Genomic DNA, 15,819 nt, shown 5'->3' on the forward strand with positions numbered 1-15,819 from the left:
ATTACATAGCTTGGCAAATATACTTATATTAACTCTGTAGGTAGAAAATATGTATCCTATATTCCTGAAAATATCCTCACTAGAGCTCAGTGGTCAACTTGTGTACTTTGAAATGAGAGGGAGCGGAGATTTTGTAAGGACCCCAGTGATATCCACTTCTGAGATCATTAATTGTATTACCATAGTGCCTAGGAGCCCTAGTCATGGACCAGGACCCATTGTGCTAGGTGCTGTACAAATACAGAATAAAAAGTTGGGTCCATTCTAAAGGCAAAATCTGGTTTATTTTAAAGGCAAAAGATTTTCTCTCCCGAAGTATTTTTATGACCCTCTGGGGAAAAAACATGAATATCAGGGGTGATGTAGCCATATCCATAGAAGGAGCGATTCCCATGAAGAGGCAGTGCAGTTACTCCCAATCCTCCCATCAGTTTGGTAGCAGGATTTTAACAAGTGACTCATGAAAATCACATTAGTGAGCAGGCGTTCTATCCCCCAAACAATTATATTGTCAGTGGTGCATGAAAGGATTTCATAAGTATGCCACATGCATTGGGATCCTTAGGAAAGAAACATCACTGTATAAATGTAACATTTACCAGAATGGCATAGAATGCACCAGCAAATTGTGTCCTTAGTACTAAAGCTTCTTAGGTTAAAAAGAAAAAAAGGCGGGGGGGTGGCAGGAATGCCTAGTCCTCTATAAAGGAGTGTTGATGGAGTCAAATAGAAACCTACATTGAAAAGATCAAAGCATCCATGCTGAAGAAAGAAATAACCAGTCCAAATGAGAAGAGCATAACATCTAATCCATTCGCTTATTTACTGAAGGAGCTCACTCAACACCTTCCAATAAAAATGAGAAATTTTTGTGTGTCACATGTCAGTAATAATCTCCGACACACACACACACACACACACGGACAGGCTTCTGAAGCATCATATATCAAAGTGCACTGTGAACTCTTTAGTATGTATACTGTTTTGTAGAAAATAGCCTATGGTGCAGCTCTTGTTACTGATATTCATATAATTCATGTTAGGATATTAGGCAGGTCAATGCCTTTCACTATTTGTAATTTTTTTTTAAAGTAACAGAAGATGCATTGTACACTGTTATCAATATGATCTCTGCCTGAGTAGGGACTGCAGTGTTTGGCCTGGAACAGGAAACAGAAGGCACAATTGAAGCAAGGGAATAATGGGATTGACCATTCCATTTCTTCTGTGACAACTAGAGTGGATTAAAATAGGGAGAGTTTGTCAAAGCAAGCTCAGACCGGCTTGGCTTTTGCTAAACCAAAGTCAACACCGGAGGTAGTTTAGAGCCAGCGTCCACTCATCCAAATCTCCAAAGACTGAGAAAGGGAGAAAGTTAAGGGACACAGCCCCTCTCTGTTAGAATATATTGTTACTGTGATGGAGTGAAAGAAATAGAGCTCTTAGCACTCTGATGAGTAAATTAATTTGTGAATTCAACAAAGAAAAGGACTGAATTAGCAAACATTTTACCAGATTTTGGGCTTGATTCTCCATCATCTTCCATCTTTTGCAGTCATTTATTACTCATAATTTCCACTAATGGCTTTAGAGATTCACTGGTGACAGACCAGACAAAACCTTGTTTCACCTTGCCAATCCCCCTGACTTCACTGTATGATTAGTTTTCATAGCTGAAGTTCATAATTCACCCCACACATCACCTTGGGAAAGCAAGTCTGAGTATCCTCTGACATGCACTGTCAAAAGTCATTCCACTGCAGTCAACTGAATGACTGTGCTATAAAATAAGGACTGGTGAGAGAAGACTAGTTACTTATCAATGAGAGCTCTGCAGGTGGAGGACTTCCAAAGAACACTGGGCTTTTCACATGACACAGCACTTCCTTTAATGCTTCTTATAGGAGGATTTAAAAAAAATCCATATGCGCCCAGTTTAAATATTTCAATTAATTATGTAGATGTAACATTACCTGCATTATGTCCACATTGGCACAGCACAGTTTTAACAAAACAGCAAGCTAAATGAACCCACTTAAAAATAAACATATTTTTTACACACAGAGGTGGCCTGTTTGCTTCTGAATGGCTAATACAATTTTAAAAAAACAAATACAACTTTGTCTTTGTAATTTAGATGTATGGACTTTAATACAATCAGACTATTTGGCTGTTACTTCCATCAGAGGCAAGGATACCTACTTCTCTATTTTAAAAAAATGAAGTGTAATGTTGAACTTTATAGACTGTGGTCCCAAATTTTCAAAAGTGACTTGGGATTTTAGGTGTTCAGTTTGAGATAAAGGGGCCTGATTTTCAGAGGGTGGGTGTACAGCACTTTCTAAAAATTAGGCCACTCCGGGTATGTCTACTAAGCTCAAGTCTGCGCGACCTGGGCTTGTCAACTTAGTGTTTCCAAGGTTTTGCTTGAGTGTCGCATAGCACTGTGAACCTGGGTTTATAGTTGCTGGACCCGGGTTTTACAGCTGTGCAGATGCATCCATATGGCACTACACCAACCTTCTGACTCAAGACTGTGGCTTGACCTGCATCCGATATACTGCAACATGACAGGGTTTGGACCTGAGTCACTTCAGGACTTGGGCTTGGACTCTTGCCCCCAGCAGGATCCTGGGACCTAGGTCCTGAGCGCTTGCTGACCCAAGTCATACTGATTTATGTGTGGATGGAAATGGGGCTTCCCTAAAGTTGGGAACAGAAAACTACTAGTTAGTTTAAAAAATGTATCCCAGGATTCCCAGAATACAATGATGCTATGATAAAATCTGAGAGAAGCTTGATGAGTTCTGCATTCAAAAGAGAAATAAAATCTCAGATTGATAGGTCTTTGGGGGTTTTATAAGTAGTGTTTTACCCTACAACGGTCGCTTCCATTTGGAAGTAGCTTTCATTACATGAACAACACCAAAGAGCTCATCAACTATTTGACCACAAAACTATTGACTACTTGGACTGTCAACACCACAAAGTAGCCCAAATAATAAATGAACTTTTTATTAAGTGTGGTTAACATTAGCATTACAATGAGGGATTGTTTGAAAACAAGCTGTATTGCTGTTGCTCAAAAGCTAAAAGAAAGCGGTTCTCAGTTTCTTTATTTCTCCTGGAGGGCAACCACAGGGGTTATATTAAATCTTTTAAAATATGTTGACTGTTGAAAAAGTGCTGCTGCTGCTCTAGTGACATTTTATGCTTTTTAATTACTATTAATTAAGTTAGTTGAAGTTGTTTACTTGTTCTAATAAGTTTTAAGCCTCGTGGAGAGACATAGCTGTCTGTAAACTTGAACAAACTTAGACCTGTTCCATTACTTATGTGGCATTTCCAGTGAAGACAGTGGGAGATCTACCTGGGAAACTTCTATTTGACTCTGGTGTTAGATACATGGCTGTGTGAAATGTGCACAGCAAAACCTGAAACCTGTGAAATTCACCTGGTCTGGGCATTCCAATATGAATTCAAAGTGAAAACAGTTTGCTTCAAAGGTCTAAGGCTCAAAAACTATCTGGAACAGCATTGCACTGCTTCAGAACAATGCAGCACTCATGGTTTGGGAGCACATGAAACTCCACACTTGAATTATAGCTATATGTAAATTGAAACCAAAGCAAACTTTGCGCTACCCTGGGGCCTGATCCCACATCTCTTACTTGGACAAGACTCCCCTGGCTTCAAGAAGAGCTTTATCCATGGAAGGACTGTAGGATTGAGCCCCAAAACCTCATGTTCCTACCTCTGTAGTAGCACTGAGGAATGTGTATGCACAAGAGTATACGTTGGTGGAATCAGAAACAGCCGGGGTTGGTCTCAATAGTCCATGAGGTAATTATAGATAGTATTCATCTTTTGCTAAATTGTATAGATTTAGAATGCTCTAATATATCCTGGGGTGGCTTATCCCTCCCCCACCCCCCACACACACCCTCACAACCCCAGAATTAGAGGATCTTAAAGATACCTTCCTTCCCTCCTCCCCCTTCCTCTTCTCAGCTCTGCTGAGCGCAAAAGCAATGAAGCAGAGGATCTGGCCACTACAGCTAACAGGACAATGAGGTGATGATAAAACTGCCACGCCAGATTAGTGGATTCCTGAGCCTGATTCTCCATGGATTTATGCCTTGTCTAGTCACTTATACCCATGTAAAGTGAATGGTTCGATTCTAAGGTGACTTCACTTTGTACAGATTTAAATGAGGGTACAACATGAAAGGCAAAAGAAAATCAGGCATAATGTATGCAGGAAATTGGAATTTTTAAGGCATTTTAAGGCACATACAATGGTAAATTCCACACGAATATCAAATAAACATTTAACAATAGCAAATGAGTCACAAACTCTATTTTAAATAGAAAGGGGAACATATTCTTGATTTCAAAAATAGAAATTAAGGGTGTAATCCTGCTCCCATTGAAATTAATTGCAAAACTCATCAGACCCTCAAGATATTAAAGTGGCTTACTTTTAATTACATTTCCTTCTTGATTCAAAGCATGACAAGGAATGAAAGCAACTAATGATTCAGTCATTTCAGATCTCCATCTTTCCTGATGAAAAACGGAATGGGTCAAGTTGCTGACTGGATTCCCCTATGTCAAATGCTGTTATTTGAACATAAAGGGACTTGTTCCTGAAAGATCAGGTCAGCTTTAAAATGCATCACTCTTTTTTTCCTCCTGATTACATTCTCTCTTCTCCCGCCACCCCCTTTCCTTCTTATTCCTGTATGTACTGCTATAATAATAGCGAGACACGAATCCAATCCAAAACATCAACAATCTCGCACAGGCATCCTGAGTTAAGAGGAACGACTTGACTGGTCATTGTTGCCTAATTTCATTATGTTTAAACCATAGGGGCTGATAAAAATAGTTAAATTTTCATAATATGCATTTTTTTTAAAGTGAAAATCATTCTACCAAAAATCAATAATTTTTACATGCAGTATCTTCTGGTAAAGAGATTATTATTAAAGAGGATGGACTTGGAAGTACACTAAAGCTGAAAGGCAGCATTGTCACATTTGAAGAGTAAACAGCATCACATTTCACCTTTTTCTGTCAGAATAGTGCATAATAGTGGTCCCATTGTACTGTAGATCGGGCAATTTTCCTGTCAAACACAGCAAGCTAAGAAATCCCTTTTCACATCCCAAAGCTCTTCTGACCATCTGGAAAGCAAACTTAATAAAAAATAAACTTACTGTTTTCATTTTACAAGAAGAGCTTACCACTCACTGCTTCAGATGATGTTGAATATATTACATATATATGTATAATTTTTTTATATAATTGTTTACTTCAGAGACTCATAAAGAGTTGTTAAAAAGCAAGGAATTCAAAACTTATACTCTATTGAAAAACAAAAAAAATTGCTCTAGGCTTGACATTTTGATGTGCAAAACTCAGAGCAGATTCAGAGGAAATCCATAAATATGGCTAATAGCTGAGGCACTGAGAGGAAATTATTAGATCAGTCCATTTAAACACAGTCACAGCACAGCCTTGTGAGGCTTGGGAGCTCCCATGATTACGACTTCTCTGAGGGATAGAGACTGTCACTGTTATTCACACTCAATAGCAATCTGGGGTAAGGGACTATTTATATAAGAGTAGTAGAATCTGGCCCAAAGCAAAGATATGGCAATATTCATTATTCTACAAAAATTGTGCTAAATTCATCAGGGCCTGAATGGTGGCAGAACCCCTTGTGGATGGGCACTTCACCAAAAGAATGGGTTGCGGTGGAATAAAACAGATCTAACTCCAATTATGGAAGGGAGGGGCAGTACCAAAAGTAGGCAGTGCTGGCAAAAAGAGGGTTTGACCCCCATATCTATCTAATAGGGCTTGCATTTACCATAGCATCTGAGTACCTCACAATCTTTTAATGTATTTATCCTCACAGAGGCTGACCAGACAGCAAGTGTGAAAAATCGGGATGGGGGAGTGGGGTAATAGGAGACTATATAAGAAAAAGACCCACAAATCGGGACTGTCCCTATAAAATCGGGACATCTGGTCACCCTATCCTCACACCACCCCTGAGGTACTATTAGTAGAAGTACTATTATCCCCACCCCCTTTGCAGATGGGCAGCTGAGGCACAGAGAGACTAAGTGATTTGCTCCAGGTCATGCAGGACAACTGTGGCAAACCAGGGAATCAGAGTAGCAGCCGTGTTAGTCTGTATTCGCAAAAAGAAAAGGAATACTTGTGGCACCTTAGAGACTAACAAATTTATTAGAGCATAAGCTTTCGTGAGCTACAGCTCACTTCAACTCAGCTCTTCTGAGTCTCAGGCTAACACCTAAACTGCAGGACCATTCCTCCTCTGCTTGCTAGCTCATCCAGTTTAGATCTGTAAAAAGTGGAAGCTCCTGGTCAAAACCCAGCAATATTGTTAATCTATCCAACTATACTCTTAGCCCAGCAGAAGAATCTGTCCTAACTGGCCTCTCCTTCTGCCCCTCCACCCCCACGAACATGATACAGTTCTGTGGTGACCTAGAATCCTATTTTCAATGTCTCCGACTCAAGGAATATTTCCAACACACCTCTGAAGAACATACTAACCCACAGAGACCTTCCTACCAAGACTACAAAAAGAAGGATTCTGGGTGGACTCCCCCGAAGGTCGAAACAACAGACTGGACTTCTACATAGAGTGCTTCCGCCGACGTGCAGGGGCTGAAATTGTGGAAAAGCAGCATCACTTGCCCCATAACCTCAGCCGTGCAGAACACAATGCCATCCACAGACTCAGAAACAACTCTGACATCATAATCAAAAAGGCTGACAAAGGAGGTGCTGTCGTCATCATGAATAGGTCGGAATATGAACAAGAGGCTGGAAGGCAGCTCTCCAACACCACTTTCTACGAGCCGTTATCCTCTGATCCCACTGTGGGTTACCAAAAGAAACTACACCATTTGCTCAAGAAACTCCCTGAAAAAGCACAAGAACAAATCTGCACAGACTTACCCCTGGAACCCCAACTAGAGGTATTCTATCTGCTACCCAAGATCCATAAACCTGGAAATCCTGGACGCCCTGTCATCTCAGGCATTGGCACCCTGACAGCAGGATTATCTGGCTATTTAAACTCCCTCCTCAGGCCCTACGCTACCAGCACTCCCAGCTATCTTCGAGACACCACTGACTTTTTGAGGAATCTACTATCCATCGGTGATCTTCCTAAAAACACCATCCTAGCCACAGAAGCCCTCTACACCAACGTTCCACACAAAGATGGACTACAAGCTGTCAGGAACAGTATCCTCGATAATGTCACAGCAAAGCTGGTGGCTGAACTTTGTGACTTTGTCCTGACCCATAACTATTTCACATTTGGGGACAATGTATACCTTCAAATCAGCAGCACTGCTATGGGTACCCACATGGCCCCACAGTATGCCAACATTTTTATGGCTGACTTAGATCAGCACTTCCTCAGCTCTTGTCCCCTAATGCCCCTACTCTACGTGAACTAAACTGATGACATCTTCATCATCTGGACCCATGGAAAAGAAGCCCTTGAGGAATTCCACCATAATTTCAACAATTTCCATCCCACCATCAACCTCAGCCTGGACCAGTCCACACAAGAGATCCACTTCCTGGACACTACGGTGCTATAAGCGATGGTCACATAAACGCCACCCTATACCGAACCTATGGACTGCTATTCCTACCTACATGCCTCCGGCTTTCATCCAGACCACACCACACGATCTATTGTCTACAGCCAACCTCTACGATACAACCACATTTGCTCCAACCCCTCAGACAGAGACAAACACCTACAAGATCTCTATCAATCGTTCTAACAGGTACAACACCCACCTGATGAAGTGAAGAAACAGAATGACAGAGCCAGAAGAGTACCCAGAAGTCACCTACTACAGGACAGGCCCAACAAAGAAAATAACAGAACAGCACTGGCCATCACATACAGCCCCCAACTAAAACCTCTCCAACGCATCATCAAGGATCTACAACCTATCCTGAAAGACGACCGATCGCTCTCACAGATCTTGGCAGACAGGCCATTCCTTCCTTACAGACAGTCCCGCAACCTGAAGCAAATACTCACCAGCACCCACACACCACACAACAGAACCACTAACCCAGGAACCTATCCTTGCAACAAAGCCAACTGTGTCCACATATCTATTCAGGGAACACCATCATAGAGCCTAATCACATCAGCCACACTATCAGAGGCTCGTTCACCTGCACATCTACCAATGTGACATATGCCATCATGTGCCAGCAATGCCCCTCTGCCATGTACATTGGCCAAACTGGACAGTCTCTACGTAAAAGAATAAATGGACACAAATCAGATGTCAAGAATTATAATATTCAAAAACCAGTTGGAAGACACTTCAATCTCTTTGGTCACTTGATTACAGACCTAAAAGTGTCAATGCTTCAATAAAAATACTTCAGAAACAGACTCCAACGAGAGACTGCTGAATTGGAATTAATTTTCAAACTGGATAGAATTAACTTAGGCTTGAATAAAGACTGGGAGTGGATGGGGCATTACACAAAGTAAAACTATTTCCCCATGATCCCCCCCGCCCCCTCCCCACTGTTCCTCAGACATTCTTGTCAACTGCTGGAAATGGCCCACCTTGATTATCACTACAAAAGGTTCCCCCCTCTCCCCCCCCGCTCTCCTGTTGGTAATAGCTTACCTTACCTGATCACTCTCCTTACAGTGTGTATGGTAACACCCATTGTTTCATGTTCTCTGTGTATATAAATCTCTCCAGTGTATTTTCCACTGAATGCATCTGATGAAGTGGGTTGTAGCTCACGAAAGCTTATGCTCAAATAAATTTGTTAGTCTCTAAAATGCCACAAGTACTCCTTTTATTTTTATTCAGACTAAGACACCGTATTCAGTTTTTCTCAAATTAGAGACAGCTAGGTTATTTTCTGTGCTATTTAATGTGAAAAATAGCGTGGTCTGGTTTGTATAAGCCTGTTACGGCTCTGGCTAGAGCAGGACCACACACTCATAACAGACTTTGCCTTTGTCCAGGCTGAGCCTAGGGTCAGAGTTTGCTAAATTTTGACAGCCTGGGAGGTTAGACTCAGTTGTGAGGAATACTGACTCAAAGCTTAAACATCCTTTGCTCTTCCAGGTGGCCACTGCGTCTCAGCACCAAAACAGTTAACTTAACGCCAGTGCCAATTTACACTCACAGGGGATCTGGGCCATCATGTTCAGCACCTATTACTGTACAATGTACAATACTTTGCAATCATTCCTCTTTGGGTGGGCTTCTTTCCAATAATACCTTCCCTGACATCTGGAGCTGCCACCCTGAAAATCTCAGAATCATGGAAATTAGAAGTGGAAATGACCTATTAAGTGCAGAATTTACCTCTACACTCTGTTTTTCCAGGATGGAATTAGGACTATTAGAGATGGAAAAGACATTCGTTATACTTAATATTTTACCATGTGCTTCTCCTGATATTACCAGTTTGGGGGGAATTCTGCCACCAGAAATAGGGTTACCATCATGTGGAATCTTTGGGCCAGTGGAAAAAATAGAGAGTGGGGTGGAGAATCCTGATAGACCTACTTCCCCACCTCCCGTGAAATAACGAAGGGAAATATAAAAACAAAGAAAACAGATCCTTTGATCAATCCCTTGTGCATTTATCATTGCCTAGAAGCGAGGAGAGGCTTACAGTCACTAGGCAGCCCATTAACAGGCATTGAGGTCACCAGGTTGATCCCAGGGAGCAACTTACAACCACTTTGAGGCTGCTTTAACTTATACTAGAGACACCCTGGTCACACCCATTTTCTCCATGCCATACCCACTACACCAAAGTCCTGGTGGTAGAGCGGTGTAGGAATCATTAAGGTGACTCTATGCTACCCAAGGTTTTCCCTGTATGGGGGCAGAAATTTTCAAGTGTCAAGACCTGCCAGCTTCAGGGCAGCCATGCACCAGGAGAACAGTGCAAAACTGCCCCAGTGCAGGCAGGAGCTGCTCCATGTGATTCAAAGACAGGCCAAAGGCCAGCATCTGTATAAGGGTGAGGGATCTGAATATTAAGTGCCAAATAGTTACTAATATTAATTCAATTGAATTGATATGCCCAGAGGGCACATATCTGGAGAGGCGACTGGGCTCACAGTTTCAGACAAAGAATAATAAAGCAAGTGCAACCGCTTTCCAGACATTTGGGTGATTGAAGCAATAATAGAATAAATGGGGTCAGTCACAAAAACGCAAATAGCTCCTGACTGGCTGAGTGGCCTTTCCCACTTATTCTTCTTGTATTTCTTTACTATGGGCTAGATGACTTAGTCACACTTGCAAGTGGTTTGGAACCGGAGCAGTATGGGCTGACAGATAAGTCTGGCAAAATGGCTTGGCCTGAGGATTGAATTCCTTCTAAATTTCATGAAATGTGTAATCTCACAAATTTCCATTCCAGCCCTGGAAACAGCATATGCAGAAAACATCAATTCAAAGCATATTTTGCAGTATTCAAGTCTTTTCATTTAAGCACAGCATTTGTCAAAACCTCTAGGAAATTCTCATGCAAATACACAGAGGGGAAAAAATTACTACAATAACACATGGAATCACCACCATAAATGCTAACAGCCAGCATGCAAGGAGGTCCGATTTTGCAATTAAATGCAGAGTTTTAAAACATTTACGTCCCTATTATGACAAAGTACCACTCAGCATTTTAAACGAAGGAAGTTTTAGAAGTGAACTGAGCATGCATTTTGAAAACAAGCATTTTAATAGCCTGTTTAAAATATATGGGCATCAGTAATTTGACCCCATGTGAACTTAAAATTCATATGCATACCCACTACTTGGTCTATATACCGTACACACAAAACCAAGTGTACAAAATGACAGGTGATTTTTTAATGCTCAAATTAAGATCCCTTAAAAAGGCCTGATTTTCAGACGGTGAGTCCTCAGCCTTTTCGGAAAATCTAATCTCTTTAAAGGTGTTTCTAGATGGGCACCAAAATATGGAGACAACCAAAATCACTGATCTCTTTTGCAATTGTTGGCCAGGCACTTTATACATCGCAATCTGCACTGTAATAATTACCTTTAAAAATACAAAAAATTAAGGAAAGGAATACATGCATTAAATTTGCCTAAGCCATAATTACACCTTTAAAAAGAAAAGAAAAAAATAAAATAAATTCCATTTATTTGTGCCTGTAATTACTGCTAAACTCTGTGTAAGAGTTAACCTCAGCATTGGGCTCTTAGGCACTACAGTATACAAATAATTTAAAAAAACAACAATTATGTGGACACGCATTTAGAAGCCATCACCTTGTTTATTACTCAGTTATTGGATTGAATGGAAAGAAGAAAATGTTCTACAATAACATTTGCTTAGGAATGTTTATCTGCTTTCTTACCATTGAATGTTAAGAACACTCTGGCCTGAGGCTGTGAAGATCCTTTTACAGTGCTAGAGTAAATAAACATCCCAATCAACATGTGGACTGCTAGAAATGCCATATCTTCAGATGTGCAACTTAATATCCAAGAAATAAAACCTAAAAGGAGAAAAAAGAGCCCATTACTAATTTTACATTATATAAATTGTGTGCACCAAAATCAACAGTACAGAACAGTAGGTGTCAGAGAACTTTGCCAGATTGAAGCTATAATATATGACACTTCTGCTTTTTCTTTTCAAAATCTGAAAATGTTTTGTCTGGATATGTTCTGTGTTGGCACTAAAAGAACTGTAAGCATTTTACTTAGGATGCATAGATATAAAGTTTTAGGTGAGTAAAGACTGCAAGATTAGACCCAGTTTATTTCAATAAGGACAATTCCACCTGCTGGAAAAATAATTATGCTAAATGTCAAGGCAGAGCAAAGCAAGGACAGGAGATAATGTTTCATGAATAAAAGCTGGTTGATATTTTTAGACCTCTCTCCTTACTGTACATCAGGTTTAATCAATACAGTTTTTAAACTTCAGGCCTGCTCCAGAAAGTCCTCGACTTTTTTATTTTTTTTTGTTTGTTTGTTTTATTTTTTTACATAGTGTATTTTCTAGAATATAAGAAACAACAAAAAAAGACAAAGTGAAATACTGGTCTCATTAAGTCAATGGCAAAACTACTATTGACTTCAATAGAGCCAGGATTTCACCCTCACTCTTTACATCTATCATTTGTCAACTGTTGCTTAGGATAATCCCATTCAAGGAGTTTAGTCCCAGATCTGTGTTTTATAATGGGAATACTTCATACTATATGATATATAAATACTCTGTTCAATCCATTGCTTCACTCCCTTCACATAACCCTGGTGGGTATATTTGCATATCTGATAGAACTCACCTTTCTGAGTAGTTTTTCAAGGAAGAATACTACAAATGTGCTGGTTTTCTAATTCCAAAGTGGCTCACATAGGGCCTGATCCAAAGTCTAGTGAAGCCAATGGGAGCCCATAAAACAAAACCTCCCACTAAGACTTAGCACTTCTACAACAGCTCCCATTCGTGTATCGCAAACCACTTTCCAAAGGCTAATGAATACAGCCTGAGAAACAGGCAAGTATAACTAGCCCCATTTTACAGATACAGAAATGGAGGCTTCAGAGAGGTTAAGGGACCTTTCTAGGGTCACACACAACTAGGCTCTGATTCCCCCTTGATTCAATTACACCCATTTTACATCAGTGTACCTCCTTTGATATCAATGGATTTACACCAGCAAAAAACTGGTGCAATGGAGTGGGGAATTAGCTCCCAAGTTTATTCTCTGAATAGACTCCATATAGACTGATTTCTAACCCCATTCTTAATATACCAACTTCTGCCTACCTTTTTAATAAGAACAACCCCTCTTCTGCATGCTATTCAGTGCTTTCTGAGGGTGCTATCATAAAGAGGTTACACTGATTCAATGGGAGGTGAGGGCACTCAGCATCTTGCAGGATGTGACCCTTAGTGTCGAAGAATTATCACAGAGTAAGAACATTAGAGACTGAAAATTTTTGTTTACCCTGAGAACTGATATTACCTGGACCATGCTAATGCAAACTACTCCACACTGCCCCTTAAATATACTCCAGCACGATCACCTCTAAGGGTGAAGACAGTAGTTCTGTATCTGTGTCCATTCAGTCCTTGCCCTCTCTGGTGAGACTAACATCTGTCCTAAAAGAACTGGCTCTAACTTCCAACTAGTTTCATATAGGGCAGTAAACAGCTGTCAGATAATGACCGCTTCAGATCAGTCCCAATTTGGATTGGATTCACACAGTTGACTCAGAGTTGAAAGGCTCAGTGTTTCATTATCATGCCTCAGTCATCCAATATTCACTTACTGTAAATCTTTTTTAAAAGAGCTACAATCTGCCCCAGAATTCCATACTAAACTTGGGAGCTGGGGAAAGCGGAGAGAGAGAGAGAGAGTTTCTGCAGCAGTCAGATCCCTTGCAGCTGATCTGGAGCTGACTAATGCATCAAGATCAGGTATTGTGGTGTTTCTCTGCTAACTGACAAAACCATTAATGCGGGCAATTTCCCAAATACAGATCTGAAGTACAAAAGGAAACAGCATATTTTGGAACAGCCCCAGTTAATTTTTAAGGGTTCGTTAACTAGTACAATTATACTTGTATAGCCTTTGCCAAAAATAATTTTAAAACAAGCTGCACCAATTCCAATATTAACACTGCTTTGTGAGTTTTAAATTCAATACCCTACCACTAGCCCATGGGATAGCCTTCTGCTTAACCTTCTTCAATCACAGAAATGCCATTAACCCTGATAAGATTGCTTTGTGGGGCCAAAACAAATGGCCAATCATACCAAACGTGATTTTAACATATGCAATGGGATTAGTACTATGCCTTCTTTTCAATACAGATGGGAAGGAAAAGGGAGGAAACTAAAGGGTTATTTCTGTTCTGCTAAATCATATTGGGAGGAACTGTCAAAAATAAAAATCCTTCACCACTTTTTCCCTTCTCCTTCCACCTTCTTAGCCAAATCTAATTGCATCAGTTTTGTGAGTGAAATACTGCTATACTTCACTGCTTGAATTGCAAATTTCCACTGTTACACAAACGTGATAGGCAATATAAGATCCAAACAATAAACTGCACGCTCCTTGCCCTGTTGTTAGGTACGTATAATAAAGGCATATTGCTGCCATAAAGGTATTTCAGGGCTTTGTTATTACAGCCTTCTTTGACATGTGAGTTAGAGAATGGAAATATGTTGAATTTTAGGAATTTTAGGGCCCCTTGGCAATTGAACACAAACTCATTTCAGTTTAGAATCCCAGTTTGGGCTAAAATCCCAGTTCTGTATTTATCTCTAGAAAGTCAGGACAGTAAGTAAAATCAACGTATCCCGAGCACATGATCTTTACCGGCAAGCAACTGCACTAAAACCTTACAAATGCTCCCCTTTAGCACAGACACAAGAACTAGTTTCATTTCTCACTGCGTGTTCCTATTTTCACAGTGTGAGTAACAAACTTGTTAAAGTAAAGAGGGGACGTTGCATTCACGTGGAGTTCTTTTTCTGGTTGTTTTTAGTTTTTTGTTTTTTGAAAGAAATGCTCCACTGCTTTAGAAAAGTAGTGTACAGCTTCACTGTAAAGCGCCGTGCAGGTGTCATATGCTTAAGGCTGAATTCCAGAATTACTCCCTGCTCCTCAACTCATCCACTGCAAGAAAAATAAGGATTATGCCCTTGTGGAAAACATCATTGCCATGAACTGTGGCAAAAATTCAACAATCCCATTTCACATCTAAGACAGTGCTGAAAGAGAAGTTTCAATCGTGCTTACCTAGCTACTGAAGGAATCAGTAATGCAATGCCATCAAATTTCTATCAGTTTATGGACTCCACTCCTTTGACCAGAACACTTTCATTCCAAACCTGGCTCATGGTGGAAAACCTTTTCCTCCTGGTGGTTGCAAACGTCCTCCCAGTTTCTTTGTAAAATAATCCTTATTGCTATCAGGCACCGGGAACTCTTCTCCTCGTTCCTTAATTAAGCACCTAAGAGTGAATGGAAAGTAGCTGAGCTATGACGGTGAAAGCTTTGGTTTCCAATTACAGTCACCACTCACTCTGGTCCTACTGCCCTCCAGCCACCGCTTTACAGAGGCAGCTAACCCAAGGCTGGAATACATCATTAGCTGAGCAAGTAGCGGCAGATCTCATAAATATTGCAGAGGCCACACCCATATGGAAGAGAGTGAGACAGAAAGAAAAGGCAGAGGGAGAGCGAAAAAGAAAGCAAGAGGGAAAGGAGCAGAAACACAGAGAGGTGAAGTAATCCCGCCCTGGATTGTGCAACATAAAGATGCCAGCTCACAGAATCAGTTTGCTTCAACCTGCTCAGATAAATTTGTTAGTCTCTAAGGTGCCGCAAGTCCTCCTTTTCTTTTTGCGAATACAGACTAACACGGCTGCTACTCTGAAACCTGTCAGTTTGCTTCACAGGCTGTAGAGGAGTCAGTGTCTAGCTGGGTGGGTTGAGAGGGTTTCCTACAGTACTTAGAAAGCAGGCAGACCCACTTGGGTCATAAATATGAAACTGCACAATGCTTTTGAGTGGAAGAAAGAGATTAAATCCTTTTAAGGAAAAGGTTTCTTTCTCTGCAGGATTCCAGGGCTGATTCTCCAGGACACTCCTTACACACGCATGCCAAAGAAATAGCCAAGTTTAGTTTCCACAGCATGCCAGTGATCCGAGAAGCCTTTGAATTAGAAAACAATCTCTGTTCTGTTTATGACGGC

At 40.7% G+C, this 15,819-nt stretch overlaps 1 protein-coding gene across 1 annotated transcript in view; it reads right to left on the reverse strand.

The window, feature by feature from the left end:
• The window catches only part of SEMA3C (semaphorin 3C), a 161,914-nt gene extending 146,581 nt beyond the window's left edge, over nt 1–15,333 (reverse strand). The window contains exons 1-2 of the mRNA XM_038384679.2: nt 14,861–15,333; nt 11,456–11,596 (exon numbers count right to left, since the gene is read on the reverse strand). Of these exons, the coding sequence (XP_038240607.1) occupies nt 11,456–11,558 (103 nt within the window). The 5' untranslated portion in view covers nt 11,559–11,596; nt 14,861–15,333. The remainder of the gene's footprint in view (nt 1–11,455; nt 11,597–14,860) is intronic.
• Nucleotides 15,334–15,819: the final 486 nt, after the last annotated feature.

Source organism: Dermochelys coriacea, chromosome 1, assembly GCF_009764565.3.
Source record: "Dermochelys coriacea isolate rDerCor1 chromosome 1, rDerCor1.pri.v4, whole genome shotgun sequence".
NCBI classification, from domain to species: domain Eukaryota; kingdom Metazoa; phylum Chordata; order Testudines; family Dermochelyidae; genus Dermochelys; species Dermochelys coriacea.